This window comes from Doryrhamphus excisus, chromosome 11, assembly GCF_030265055.1.
Source record: "Doryrhamphus excisus isolate RoL2022-K1 chromosome 11, RoL_Dexc_1.0, whole genome shotgun sequence".
In the NCBI taxonomy this organism is placed as follows: domain Eukaryota; kingdom Metazoa; phylum Chordata; class Actinopteri; order Syngnathiformes; family Syngnathidae; genus Doryrhamphus; species Doryrhamphus excisus.
In genome coordinates, this window is record NC_080476.1 from 5,530,400 (window position 1) to 5,545,056 (window position 14,657).

The following is a 14,657-nucleotide window of genomic DNA, read 5'->3' on the forward strand; positions in this document are numbered from 1 at the left end:
AACTTACATGCAATTTATGACTGAAATGAAATGTTTGTCTTTTGAAACAATGACCCTAGTAAACAGAGCTGTGTGTCAATTGTGAATAAAGTTCTAACTGTTATGCTAGTTTTTGCTTCTTCTTCTTTCTCTTTGGGCTTTTCCCTTCAGGGGTTGCTCCAGCAAATCAATCTCCTCCATCCAACCCTGTCTTCTACATCTGTCTCTCTCACACCAACTACCCTCATGTCCTCCTTCACTACATCCATAAACCTCCTCTTTGGTCTTCCTCTACGCCTCCTACCTGGCAGCTCTAAACGCAGCATCCTTCTACCAATATATTCACTATCTCTCCATCTCAGTCTGGCCTCTCTGACTTCATCTCCAAGACCTCTAACATGTAATGTCCCTCTCATGTAATCGTTCCTGATCCTATCCATCCTGGTCACTCCCAATGAGAACCTCGGCATCCTCATCTCTGCTACCTCCAGTTCTGCTTCCTGTCTTTCCCTCGGTGGCACTGTCTCTAGACCAAACAACATGGCTTTTTTTCTTTGCGCACTGTTAATACATACTTAACGCGTGTTTACAACCGATTTACTCATTGTCATGCAAAATTGCAGGAACAGGAAGGACAGGGGCAGAGCTCTGCTTGTCCATTCCAAAATGCTAAGGATGCGGTAACACTAAGGCCAGCGGGCCCTCGTAAAACACAAAAACAGCTGCTGTGTGACAGCTTTAAAATACTGTTTCTTTTCTTTCCATCCAGCTCTTTTTTTTGTTTGCTTTTGTTTGTATCTTTTGCATTTATTTCCAAAGCCCCATTGTTGTTTTTACTGCAGCCATTGTTGATGAACGCCGGTCACTACAGCTGCTCCCTTGGTTACAACCTCACGGTCATGCAGCTCCTACTCAGTCTGCAGGCCTGAACACAACACAATGCACGCACAACTGGCATGCAAATGTGAGTATCATCATTATCATCATCATTTACATTCTTGATACAGTCCCTGCTCCACAATAAGTCAACTTCACACGTTTCAAAACGTTGCTTGAGTGAACGGTAAGCTGCACGCTGATCTTGTGTTGTCAGCGTACAGCAAATCCTTGCAGCGCAATAAAATAAAATCCAACCTGAAGAGACAAGCATGACCTTTTGAACTCACTCATATACAAAACATCAGTGCTTCTCAAATAGTGTGGGGGGGGACCCCCATCCCCCCCCCCGGGTATGTGGTGAACTGTGGCAGGGAGGACTTTCAATATTAGTGCAGACCTGCCAACATTTGTGGTACTCAGCTTGCAATTTGACTCTTGAATACGCTTCACTGCAGTTCACTTCAGTTTCAAGTTCAGTCTGTACAGTACACATAAATTCATAGATATAATCAGTTTCTCAATAATATTTTGTATGGGAGGTTCCAAAATCGGCCGAGTGGTTAGCATGCGAGAGCCACACAGCTAGAAGACCCAAGTTTGATTCCACCGTCGTCCAACTCTGTGTGGAGTTTGCATGATCTCCCCGTGCATGCGTGGGTTTTCTCCGGGTACTCCGGTTTCCTCCCACATTCAAAAACCTAGCTAGGTTAATTGGCGACTCCAAATTGTCCATAGGTGAGTGTGAATGGTTGTTTGTCTATATGTGTCCTGTGATTGGCTGGTGACCAGTCCGGTTGGAATAGGCTCCAGCACGCATGCAACCCTCATAAGGATAAGCGGTAGAAAATGAATGAATGAATGTAATGGTGCCAAAACATTTTTCTAATAACTAAAAACCACTAGACCTCCTCAAGTTCTCAAGGTTTGGGTGTCACAAAATCTTGCAAGATTGAAACATTCCTTGTGATTAGATTAGATTAGATTAGATTCAACTTTATTGTTATTGTTCATGTCACTTGTACAGAGCAACAAAATGCAGTTAGCATCCAACCAGAAGTGCAAATTTATAAGTACCTTATTAGTAAGTAAATGTAGAAATAGAATAGAGCTGTTAATGGACAGATATATGTACAAATTATAACAGGCTATGACTATGATACAGTGTGGATATATACAGAGATATAAATGACTATAATATGGCTATTGCAGATTATACAGATTATAAACAGTATGCACAGTATGAATGTGAAAATATACATATAATAACAGTAATATGTACAGTAGTGCAATGAAGTGACTATGATACAGTGTGGATATATATAGGGATATAAGTGACTATAGTATGGCTATTACAGATTATACAAATTATAAACAGTATGATCTATGAATGCGACAAGATATAATAACAGTAATATGTACAATAGTGCAATGAAGTGATTGGGGGGGCAGAGTTCAGCAGAAGGGTGTAAGTAGTGGAAGGGGTGGGAAATGGGGGGCAGAGTTCAACAAGGAGACAGCTGTTGGGAAAAAGCTGTTCCTGAACCTGGTGGTTCTTGTCCGTAAGCTCCTATAGCGCCTCCCTGAGGGTAGGAGGGCAAACAGTCTGTGCGCTGGGTGGTAGGAGTCCTTAGCAATTTGTGATGCCCTCCTGAGACAACGCTTCCTGGAGATGCCCCCCATCTTGTGGGCACTAGACCCGGGACAATTATAAATTAATTCATTAATCATGCAATAAATGAAAGTTATGTCGCTCATTTTGCCGGCCTCAATACATTGCCATGTGCTTGCATGTCTGTTTTCCTCGTCTGCCGCCTCCAAACAGTCAGGGAGCGAGTTCACTGGTGGGTTTGTTCCATAAAATAACGGCATGAAGTGGGGTCGCTAGCATACACATAGAGTTCAGAAGAATGTAACGTAGTAGAAATTATTTTTGTAGACTACAATATATTGTCATATATTTTTCATTGTCTATGCTGCTTATCCTCATTAGTGGGGGCATGCTGGAGCCTATCCCAGCTGACTTTGGGCAAAAGGCGGGGTACACCCTGGACTGGTGGCCAGCCAATCACAGGGCACATATAGACAAACAACCATTCACACTCACACTCATAACCCCAATATGCATGTTTTGGAATGTTAATGTTAATATTAGGGCGGCACGGCGGTCGAGTGGTTAGCGCACAGACCTCACAGCGAGGAGACCAGGGTTCAATTCCACCCTCGGCCATCTCTGTGTGGAGTTTGCATGTTCTCCTCGTGCATGCGTGGGTTTTCTCCGGTAGACATTCCAAAAACATGCTAGGTTAATTGGTGACTCCAAATTGTCCATAGGTATGAATGTGAGTGTGAATGGTTGTTTGTCTATATGTGCCCTGTGATTGGCTGGCCACCAGTCCGGGGTGTACCCCGCCTCTCGCCCGAAGACAGTTGGGATAGGCTCCAGCACTCCCTGCGACCCTCGTGAGGATAAGCGGTAGAAAATGAATGAATGTTAATATTAAAATCTTGTCTCATTCTTGAAGACCTATCTCTTCTTGTGAATGAAGTGTCTCGTGACAGCCTGGGTTAAACAGTGGCCACCTGACCTGGGGCTGTCACTCAAGTTACAGGGGGAGGCACATTGCAAACATGACCTTATATGATGTATCCGTAGCACAGCCAATGCTGGCCTTCAGTGAAAGTTCTGGCATCACTGTATGTTGTACATTGTACGACAGAACCTGGTATTTTTTTTACATGACTCAATTTTTGCCAGGTCAGGGAGACTACACTGTATTTTTTGTCTTCCAGTGCCATACATAACATTGTCCATGCAATTCTTTGCAGGCAAATATTTAGCTAGTAAACACAACAACAACATACTGTAACTGAAAACAATCAGCAAAGCTTTACTTTCTTAAAGTCTCGTTAAAGTTGTGTCTTTTCCTCCACACTAGCCTGTCAATCATATAATAATATGCTCTTTTTCTTTGTGTCCATGCAGGCCTGGATGGAGTACAGCTCAAACTTCCTACTTGGAGGATGTCCACATACCGAAGAGCACCAAAATACACAAACGTGGCTCAGGCTTCTTGCTAGTGTGAGTAGACTCAACAATATTAGACTGTGAAGCTCAGCACGTTGTATTAATGCAATCAAATCAATGTGAAGCTGTCTGCAGGTGATTAAGAGCTACCATGTCTGCATTTAGGCACATTCAGCCACCTGTGTCCTGCCCCCCCACTTTGTAGAATTTATATCTGTATGAACTCCCACTTGGCTCCACACAATCCTTCTGTGCTCTCAACGAGACACTGATGTGTCGGCGATGAGGTGTGCCACCGTGATGCATGAGTTCATTAGGGTGACTTGTAACCATGGTGACTGTGGGGTCAGCTGGAACACGACAGTCCCCTCCAGAGGGGGTGGGGTTGGATGGAGGGGGGGGGGGGGTGCTTACAGTCATCATTCATTTAACCCCCCGCTAAAAGTCTTCTAACTCATTTATGTTCTCTACCTTGCACAAACACACGTGCACTTGCCATCCAGCCATCTATCTGATTCATGGAAGAATCTCATAATAATCTAATCAAATAATCAATCTTGTAATTCCTCATATTGACCAATTTTGTAGCAAAGTAAATTTCTCAAAAATGATTGAAAATCCTGCCACTATGTAATTCCACGTTATGCCTCCACAACATAAAGTTCCATTCAATTAATAGCTTTCTCTTCCATTTCTTCCATTACTCTGCAGCTTTCTAAAACCATAAACAAAGCTTTAGCAAGCTAGCATGCTCAGTGATGTGTTGCTACTGGGCACAATTTGCACCAATCTTCTTTGTTATTTGGCTCTGCTGCCCCGCACACAAGGACAAGGAGAGTAGACAGGACAGGAAGTAAGACAAGGTAACTCAGATCATTGGAAAACATTGTCAAAGATTATCTATGTTTTGATATTATAGTAAATTTATTGATATTATAGATATCCGTCCTTTTTCTATGCCGCTTATCCTCACTAGGGTGGCGCGGGTAGGCCGGAGCCTATCCCAGCTGACTTGAGGCGAGAGGCTGGGTACACTCTGGACTCGTAGTCAGCCAATCGCAGATATCAGTATCTATTTATTGATGTTATCATTAAATTTAAATTTAATATTGTGGATCTGGTGGGCTCCTCTTTCTCCTGATATAAGACTATAAAATAGACATTGATATTATGGAAAATATCAGCAACATAAAGAGGCCAGTACAAGGCTGTTTATGTGGTCAGAATGCACAATAAACGTGATGCAATAAGCTTTCAGTTTGGCTTGTGGGCACCATTGATGTAATTCACTTTTAGATATTATTATAGACATAAATCAGCTTTAACTGTCAGCACGTTTTCACCTGCCCTTGAAGACACTCATGTCGCTCTGTTTCTCTCCAACGCAGCCGTCCTTGACATTGTCTGGCACCCCTGCAGTGAGGCACTCTGCCCCCCAATCTGGGTGCCCCGCGTGTGGGCTGCAGGGGGCACGTGGAAGAGGCGATGCAGATGTGATGATCACCACCATCGTTATAAAAATGTGGCTTTATGGGAAGGTAGCGTCCACACATAATTCTTGTCTTGTCTTTTTTTTATAAATGCAGTGCTCTCCAGAAGTACTTTGGAACGGTGAGGTCAATTATCTGGATTGGATGCACATCCTAGAAGATAGCATCTTGTTTGAGCTCACCCTTTTTTTATGTGAGCAAAACTGGCAAGTGTGTTTTGTTGCCTGGATGTGTCCTATTGCATCACTTATTCAATCAATAAGTAGCACTGTCTTCGCTCAGTTCCACATTGGATAGGATAGGTTTTGCTTGTGCAGACAACCACAATTGCAGTGAAAAATAAGCATTATCCTCAGAAAATATTGTGAACTTTATTTTAATATATCAGAGATTCAGAGATAGGGTCATATTTCATGAAAAGTAATCAAAATCATCTGTTTCTACCCTCACACTACCACAGCTATCTGCTCTAAAGAAAGGGATCAGTAAAATAATAAAAAGAAGAACAAAATAAGCTCGACTTTGATTTAAAGTTGAGTGATTTGTCAGCATGGAGTCGCCTTTATTCTTGCCTCGAGGGCTGGAAAAGAAGAAAAACTTCACATGTAAGGTGCTGTCAAGTTCACAGATGTTTCGTTAAAGTGTGTGACTCGCTTTTGATGAAAAAAAAAACAGTCCTGCATGGTGTGCATGGCCAGGGGGTATTTGGAGACGCATGCAAACACACTTTAACTATGTAACTTCTGCTTTTCAACAGAAGACCTTGTTATCAGATATGGGAGAATAGGCAACGTCAAGGAAGAATATTGCGTAATAAAACATTTTTCAATAAAGAGATCAGATTTAATAGGACGCTGCTTCCGGTTACTTTAGAATATCAAAGTTCAGGGGCTTTGATTATAAAAACAGAAATAAAAGTGCTGTTTTTCTACCCAGAACTTTGGATTTACATTGCAATGCAAGTCAGTTATGCATGGATTTATAGCATTTAGATAGGAAAGGCTTGTGTGCTGATGACTGTAACCATGGAGTGAACGTTACGTGTGTGTGTGCAAATAGAGGAAAAACCTGTTCTAAGAGCAGCCTGCGAGTAGATTTCATTCAAGAGGTGAGTCAAGGGAGCGATGTTGGCTCAAATCCAAAGCAAATAGTCCCTGATGAGGTGCAAGATACTCTTTACACATGTGAGCCCTGCTGCTGCCGCTGTTGTCCTCATTTTAGGCCAGACTACTTGGCATTAAAAGCTAAAGTGCTATTCCATTAGAGGTAATGACTACTGTCAATGGAAGGACCAGTTAGCAAAAGCATTAAAAACCCAGGTTACAGTATTGTACTATTTTCCCCCAATTTTAAATACTAGTGTCAGAGGTGCTATAATAGTCTGTTATAATCCCAATGGGGACACGTCTGTAGCTTTAATTCTAATGAGCTGTGTTTGTCCATGCCTGTCTCTGACGGTGCGTGTCTCCACTTTGCCTACTTTTTACAGATACACTGTAACTTGTCACTTGGCAAACACAATAGATGCCATATATCACATACAATAACATTACATCAAGGAATTGGACACGGGGACAGGAATACACAAATGTACCGTATGTGAGCTGAGCTACACAACTAACATCATGGTCACATTTTAACAGCAACATCATACTAGGTTAGTCTATTGAAAGACAAAATGATCAAACTTACAGCTCCCAGGTCTGTAGAGTTTTGTTTTAAGATATATAGTGAAGCCTGTTTGACATCATTATTCAGAAATAAGTCTCTAAAGTTACACAAAACATCCCAGTTGGAACCAGAAAACCTCAGTATTCGTCACAAGTCACAAATGATCTGTCCTGTAAAGTAACTTCAAATGAATAAAGTCAAATATTAGATGAGTGACAGTGCTAACATTACAGTCACATTTTAAAGCGGATCTATTATGCTCATTTTTCGGCCGTTTCTATTGAGTTGTGGACTCCAATAGAGCAGCTACACACAATAACAACCACTGAAAGCTGTCTAGTTTTTCCAGAATCTGCACCTATTCAGATGTATTTCTTTGGATTTCGTACTCCCTGCGAAAACAGTCTGTTTTAATGTATTCCAGTCACGCCCACTGTGGTTGGTCAAGCTCCTGAGTGCTTAGAAGGACTTCCGACTGCCAACCCAACTTTATAGTAGTCTTCATGAACTGAAACTTTGGCATCGTTTAACAGGAGAATATAACATTCTAACTACATTTATAGGTCAGAAAAGTGGAAAAAGCTCAATAGGTCCCCTTTAACAGCAACAGGTTAGCATATTCACTGACGAAAAACAAACGATCAAACCTACAGCTCCCAGATCTGTAGCTTACTGTCGGTTTCTTTTTAAAAAACTGTATCAGAGCAGGCTTTGTCAAGTAGTGGGTGCATGCATTGGGCAGGGTCATCCAGCTAGGGGGCACTTTATCATGTCCATACATCATTTCATATTCCACCTTGACTGGTTGAAGAAACAACAGGAAATGCAAAGTGTCTTAGAATGTGAGTCTACCTGCCATTGTACGTTCCTATGTGCGACCTCACCAAGCTAGCACAGTGACTCAAAGACAATGAGTCAGTGACACATGTACGTCTGCAACCCCTTTTGCAACAGTGGAATCAGGGTGATGAAATAGAATAGAATTGACTATCGTCTCCGGAGGCGCCATTAAAATGATATATGACACATGAAAGGCTTGCTTTAGCTTGTTAAGCCTCCTAAAAGTATTCTCTTTTCATTGGACTATGGGGCAGTGACCATTGAGCCCTGTGAAGTCTGCCTAGCAACAGACACAGTACACCCCTCACGTTTCAGCAATCATTTTTATGACTTGTATGATCTTGTCAAGTGACAATACTATAGAAAGTAAACTTGTACATACTAGAGTAGTCAGTGTACAGCTTATGCAGGTACACAGGTTTACTGTCCACTGACGTAAATGAAATGAGGTAGAGTTACTATCCACTAACTCTCAACATACTGGTATTATTGTCTAAATAGCTGGCAACACAAGTGAGTACAAGATCATTGTGTCTGGGCTGTGGCTGCATGAGTGCCGCCGGCCCTCAGGGAGCTGCGGTTCATTACGGGAAAGATGTGCGTGTGCTGATTTATTTTCATTGGATAGTAAATCTATACTGCTATACAAACTGTCCACTAAAGTAGTTACCCAAGTGGTTTCCTTTCACTTTTGAATCTAAAAAGCGCCGCTGGGCGGATTTGTACTGAATGGTCTTTCTTGTCCCCGGGTCGACCCTGGTGCAGGTGTGCAAGTGTGTAAATCCTGACAGTGGCATACCAGAGGGAACGATACAGCTTTTTACAAAGTGGAGCCACCAAGCTGTAAACGTCTACCCTTCACAGCAGCTGTGGGGTAGTGGCGGGACAGCTGCGGGGGGTGTGGCGGCTTGTGCGAGCAACCCCGTGAAACTTCCCTATGGCAGCTGTTAGCAAAGGTTGTCTCTGGTCTCTGGTGTTACTAAAAACTTCCTGGTCATCCTTTTACCTTCAGAATGCTACTTCGTATCACATGGACATGAAATTGCGTCCGGGGGAGATACAGTGGGTGAAATGTAAACAATGGTATAACTGCCACAACTGTTGCCGTCATTGTCGTTATTATCAGAGTTTTTTCTCAGTCAAACTCTTAGGCACCAGTATTCATCTCACAACCACTCTACCATCTTCTGTGGTAGCGGCAGATCTGTTAAAAGTCGTAAAAGCGCCTGTGTTTCTGGGTTTCACTGTGATATGCAGCGTTGTAATAGTAGTAGTTACAGTATGTACTTTCATTGTTTTTAATCATGAATGGTTGTTTGTCTATATGTGCCCTGTGATTGGCTGGTGACCAGTCCAGGGTGTACCCCGCCTCTCGCCCGAAGACAGCTGGGATAGGCTCCAGCACTCCCCGCGACCCTCGTGAGGAAAAGCGGTAGAAAATGAATGAATGAATGAATGAATGAATGAATGGTTGTTTGTCTATACTATGTGCCCTACTATTGGCTGGCGATCAGTTCAGGGTATACCCCGCCTCTCGCCCAAAGACACCAGGGATAGACTCCAGCATGCCCTAATGATGATAAGCAGCTTAGAAAATGGATAGATGATCAAAACCAGGCAAAAAAATATCAAGCTCATTATGTTAATATTGCTCGGGTACTAATTCTGTACTACCCTCGGTATGGCTACTATCGATATTGGGATTGATCCACCCATCGTGAGCCTGGCTACATGTAGGCAATACTATTATAGGCTAAATATTTTGGCATTAATCTGATGCCAAGTAAACAGATGCTCAGTAGAAAGGGCCAGTATCGCCGATACTTTCCTCGAACATGTTTCAAAACAATAGTGCTAATTAAGTAACCAAAACAAGAACTGCTGTTGGCTGTAGGAGTTTGTAAACAATATATACCAGGGGTCTCAAACTGGCGGTCCACAGGCCCAATGCGGCCCACAGGATGCTAGTTTGAGGCCCCCGCCTTGACATGAATGATATGGATGCTGTATGGTATCATGAACCCAGAAATGACTGATTAAATTGTTTATTTAATTTTTTTTATTTTAAGATATTTAAGATAAAATTAAGATATTTGAGAACAGTAAAAACCGCAAAAAAAAAATCAGTTTTTAATAATTTTTACATTTTTTTGAAAACCTGATGCGCCCCAACCTCACCCAGACCCTGGTTCCAGTGGCCCCCGGGTAAATTGAGTTTGAGGCCCCTGATATATACATACAATATATTGGAACAGCATAACTAAAACCACGCAGATGTTTATGAAAATACAGCGCTGAAACATATTGATTTAATCCCGCTAGTATTGATCTGATACTGTACCGATATTGCTAATGATCGATTCTCCCACATCTAATTCTAAAATATTTTCATCCATTCAACCTTACTTTTGTAATTATAGCTAGATTATGATCCATTCATTAAAATACACATAAAGAAGGGTTAGATTATGTGGTTTGGGGTGAAAAGGTGGGCATCGATGATAAGGAATTGGACCTTGAGGATTAAAAAAGGAAATGATAAGCAATATAAAAAAACGAATTAGGCTCCTTATACGTCCTTCCTTTCGTTGTTCGAATCTTGCCTACTTCACTCCTGTCCTTACTCGATTGTCTCCGCAAGTCTCCTTTCCTCCTCCCTTAGTCTCCTCCTCCCTAAGCCTCCTCGCCAAGCCACCTCGTCAGGCCCACTTCTCCTCCTCCTGCACACTTCATTTACTTTCTGGCTTGGATACGGCGAACATCAACGACATGACTCTCCAGCGAGGAGCTTTTATCCTTCTCTTTCTTCACGCCTGGAGTGGTGAGTTGAAACAAACTCTTTTTTTTATATAAATATTTTTGAAATGTTTTTGAAGCAGTTCGTCGAGTTTGAATGAAACCACGCAACACCCCCACCCCTCCGCCTCGTGCACACTTGATGCTATTAGTTTTGTCCTTTATTTAAAGGATGAATTTGAAAGCTAATTAACGTGTTGTTGAATCATATTCATGATTAATAACAGTGGCGTGTCTTATTTTAGCACCTCTTTCATTCATTGTCTAAACAGCAGGACGTTTCTTGCTATTGTTACACGTGTAAAGGTGCGTTTAATTACAGTATAATTGATGCCGTTAGGGTCAATTACCTGCTAGATCGCTGCTAGCATCAGCATCACGTAAATTAAAAGAGCATTTCCAACTTTTTTTTTTGGAAAAGTCAACATATCTGAAAAAAAAATTCATTTATATGGTCTAAACCATTCTATCCTAAATGTCCACGCTTTCACCTCAATAACTTGACTGTAGTAACTACAGTACAGTGTCATATGCGGTCATTATATGTATATTATATTCATATTTAACTATTTTAGTAATTATTATTATTATATACTGATAGTTACATGGCATAATAACAGTTTTATCCATACCACGGTTTCAAGTTCACGTTCATTTTTGGTAACTTGAGACAGTGATTCCCAATCTGATGCGCGCCCCTAGTGGTACGCCAGCAAATTGCAGGGGGTATGCAGAAACATTTAATTTACAAGGTAATAATTAAACATAAATATGCTTACCTTTTGTGTAGGCAGCTTGAAAATGTAATCTAAGGTTCCATACCAAAATATCCTCTTACAATAACATGTACTGTTATGTATTTATTGTGTACAATATGTATTTAATTGACTCCTAATATCCCAATTCCTTCACTAATTGGAAAAATATAGGCTGCACGGGTAGTTAGCACGCAGGCCACACAGCTAGGAGACCGGAGTTCAATTCCACCCTCGGCTATCTCTGCGTGGAGTTTGCATGTTCTCCCTGTGCATGCGTGAGTTTTCTCTGGGTACTCCGGTTTCCTCCCACATTCCAAAAACATGCTAGGTTAATTGGTGACTCCAAATTGTCCATAGGTATGAATTTGAGTGTAAATGGTTGTTTGTCTATATGTGCCCTGTGATTGGCTGGCAACCAGTCCAGGGTGGACCCCGCCTCTTGTCCGAAGACTACTGGGATAGGCTCCAGCATGCCTGCGACCCTTGTGAGGATAAGTGGTAGAAAATGAATGAATGGAAAAATATAGCAATACATTGAAATTCCCATTTCATTATTGCGCACCCTTGTGCAGTGCTGAATATTTATGATATATATGTATTTGGATCGTATTTATTGAAATATAGTGGAACAAAAAGACAATCCAAATCCCCTGAGGGTGGATACATGCTTAAAATTCAGCATGAGGGACGTGCAATTTGAATTAAAAGCAGCGCAGTGGTGCTCTTAGCAGTTTTCTGTTGGAGGATGGAAGTTGCTGGCATCTGTGCGAGTGTTACAGTGGGGCAAAAAAGTATTTAGTCAGCCACCAATTGTGCAAGTTCTCCCACTTAAAAAGATGAGAGAGGCCTGTAATTTTCATCATAGGTACGCTTCAACTATGAGAGACAAAATGAGAAAAAAAAATCCAGATAATCATATTGTTTGATTTTTAAAGAATTTATTTGCAAATCATGGTGGAAAATAAGTATTTGGTCAAAAACAAAAGTTCATCTCAATACTTTGTGATATACCCTTTGTTGGCAATGACAGAGATCAAACGTTTTCTGTAACTCTTCACAAGATTTTCACACACTGTTGTAGGTATTTTGGCCCATTCCTCCATGCAGATCGCCTCTAGAGCAGTGATGTTTAGGGGCTGTCGCTGGGCAACACGGATTTTCAACTCCCTCCAAAGATTTTCTATGGGGTTGAGATCTGGAGACTGGCTAGGCCACTCCAGGACCTTGAAATGCTTCTTATGAAGCCACTCCTTCGTTGCCCGGGCGGTGTGTTTGGGATCGTTGTCATGCTGAAAGACCCAGCCACGTTTCATCTTCAGTGCCCTTGCTGATGGAAGAAGGTTTTCATTCAGAATCTCACGATACATGGCCCCATTCATTCTCCCATTTACACGGATCAGTTGTCCTGGTCCCTTTGCAGAAAAACAGCCCCAGAGCATGATGTTTCCACCCCCATGCTTCACAGTAGGTGTGGTGTTGTTTGGATGCAACTCAGCATTCTTTCTCCTCCAAACACGACGAGTTGAGTTGATACCAAAAAGTTCTATTTTGGTTTCATCTGACCATATTACATTCTCCCAATCCTCTTCTGGATCATCCAAATGCTCTCTAGCAAACTTCAGACGGGCTTGGACATGTACTGGCTTCAGCAGGGGGACACGTCTGGCACTGCAGGATTTGAGTCCCTGGCGGCGGAGTGTGTTACTTATGGTAGCCTTCGTTAATATGGTCCCAGCTCTCTGCAGGTCTTTCACTAGGTCCCCCCGTGTGGTTCTGGGATTTTTGCTCACCGTTCTTGTTATCATTTTGACCCCACGGGGTGAGATCTTGCGTGGAGCCCCAGATCGAGGGAGATTATCGGTGGTCTTGTAGGTCTTCCATTTTCTCACAATTGCTCCCACAGTTGATTTCTTCACACCAAGCTGCTTAACTATTGCAGATTCAGTCTTCCCAGCCTGGTGCAGGTCTACAATTTTGTTTCTGATGTCCTTTGACAGCTCTTTGGTCTTGGCCATAGTGGAGTTTGGAGTGTGACTGTCTGAGGTTGTGGACAGGTGTCTTTTATACTGATAACCAGTTCAAACAGGTGCCATCAATACAGGTAACGAGTGGAGGACAGAGGAGCTTCTTAAAGAAGAACTTACAGGTCTGTGAGAGCCACAAATCTTGCTTGTTTGTAGGTGACCAAATACTTATTTTCCACCATGATTTGCAAATAAATTCTTTAAAAATCAAACAATGTGATTATCTGGATTTTTTTTTCTCATTTTGTCTCTCATAGTTGAAGCGTACCTATGATGAAAATTACAGGCCTCTCTCATCTTTTTAAGTGGGAGAACTTGCACAATTGGTGGCTGACTAAATACTTTTTTGCCCCACTGTAAATAACTAGCGGAACCGCAAACTGCCAAAATATTCCCCTGGACTCCCACAGAGTGCGCACTTCAAGTCATGTTCGGGGTTTCATTGCCTTACTTGGACTCTGAATGAGCTACAGTTACATCTCATTAAATGTCTGTTCAAGTGCATTTATTCAATAATGCTATTAACTACGATTACTGGCTATTATCCATTGGACTGACGAGCTGTAGGTTTTTGGAGGGGGCTGTTTTATAAAAATCTTTTTCCCATTATGAAACAAATCCAGTGGAAGAATTCAACTCAGTGAGCATTGGAAGCAATAATGCCACGCATATTCGTTGTTTTTATTTTCGTGAGGCCACCACGTATAGTTAGATGATTACCGCAGAGCAGGAAAAGGAATCTATCTCGACATCCGTGCGTGACTGTCCTGGCTGCTCAGTACAATATGGCTTAAGGGACAATAAGCCGACATCAGCAAAAGAAGAAGACCTTTTCCTCCAGGCTTGCATTTCTTTGCAGTTCATGCTGAAAACACAATTGTTTTTAAATGGAACTTTCAGGTGGTTAATTTAGTTTTGTATACTAAAACTAAGAATACTAAGTCATGTGCTCTTTAGATGTTTCACTGTACAGTATGTTACTCCAAGCCTATTTGCCAAACTGCGTTTTTGCGGTACCTATGGATGCCAATGAATATCAGTAAAAACGGAATATACCACCAAACAATAGACACCATACTAGATGTCTACCCCATGGCTCACAACAGGACAACACTCACCTTATCCTTATTTTTCCCCTAAATCCCTGTTTTTGACTCTATCAGCCTTGTCTTAATTAGGTTTACCACAACCTAAT

At 41.8% G+C, this 14,657-nt stretch overlaps 1 protein-coding gene across 2 annotated transcripts in view; it reads left to right on the plus strand.

Moving 5' to 3' along the window:
- Positions 1 to 10,538: 10,538 nt before the first annotated feature.
- The window catches only part of mcama (melanoma cell adhesion molecule a), a 35,075-nt gene continuing 30,956 nt past the window's right edge, over positions 10,539 to 14,657 (plus strand). For both annotated transcript variants that reach the window (XM_058087155.1, XM_058087156.1), the window contains exon 1: positions 10,539 to 10,705. In XM_058087155.1, coding sequence (XP_057943138.1) covers positions 10,654 to 10,705 — 52 coding nt within the window. In that variant the 5' untranslated portion in view covers positions 10,539 to 10,653. The remainder of the gene's footprint in view (positions 10,706 to 14,657) is intronic.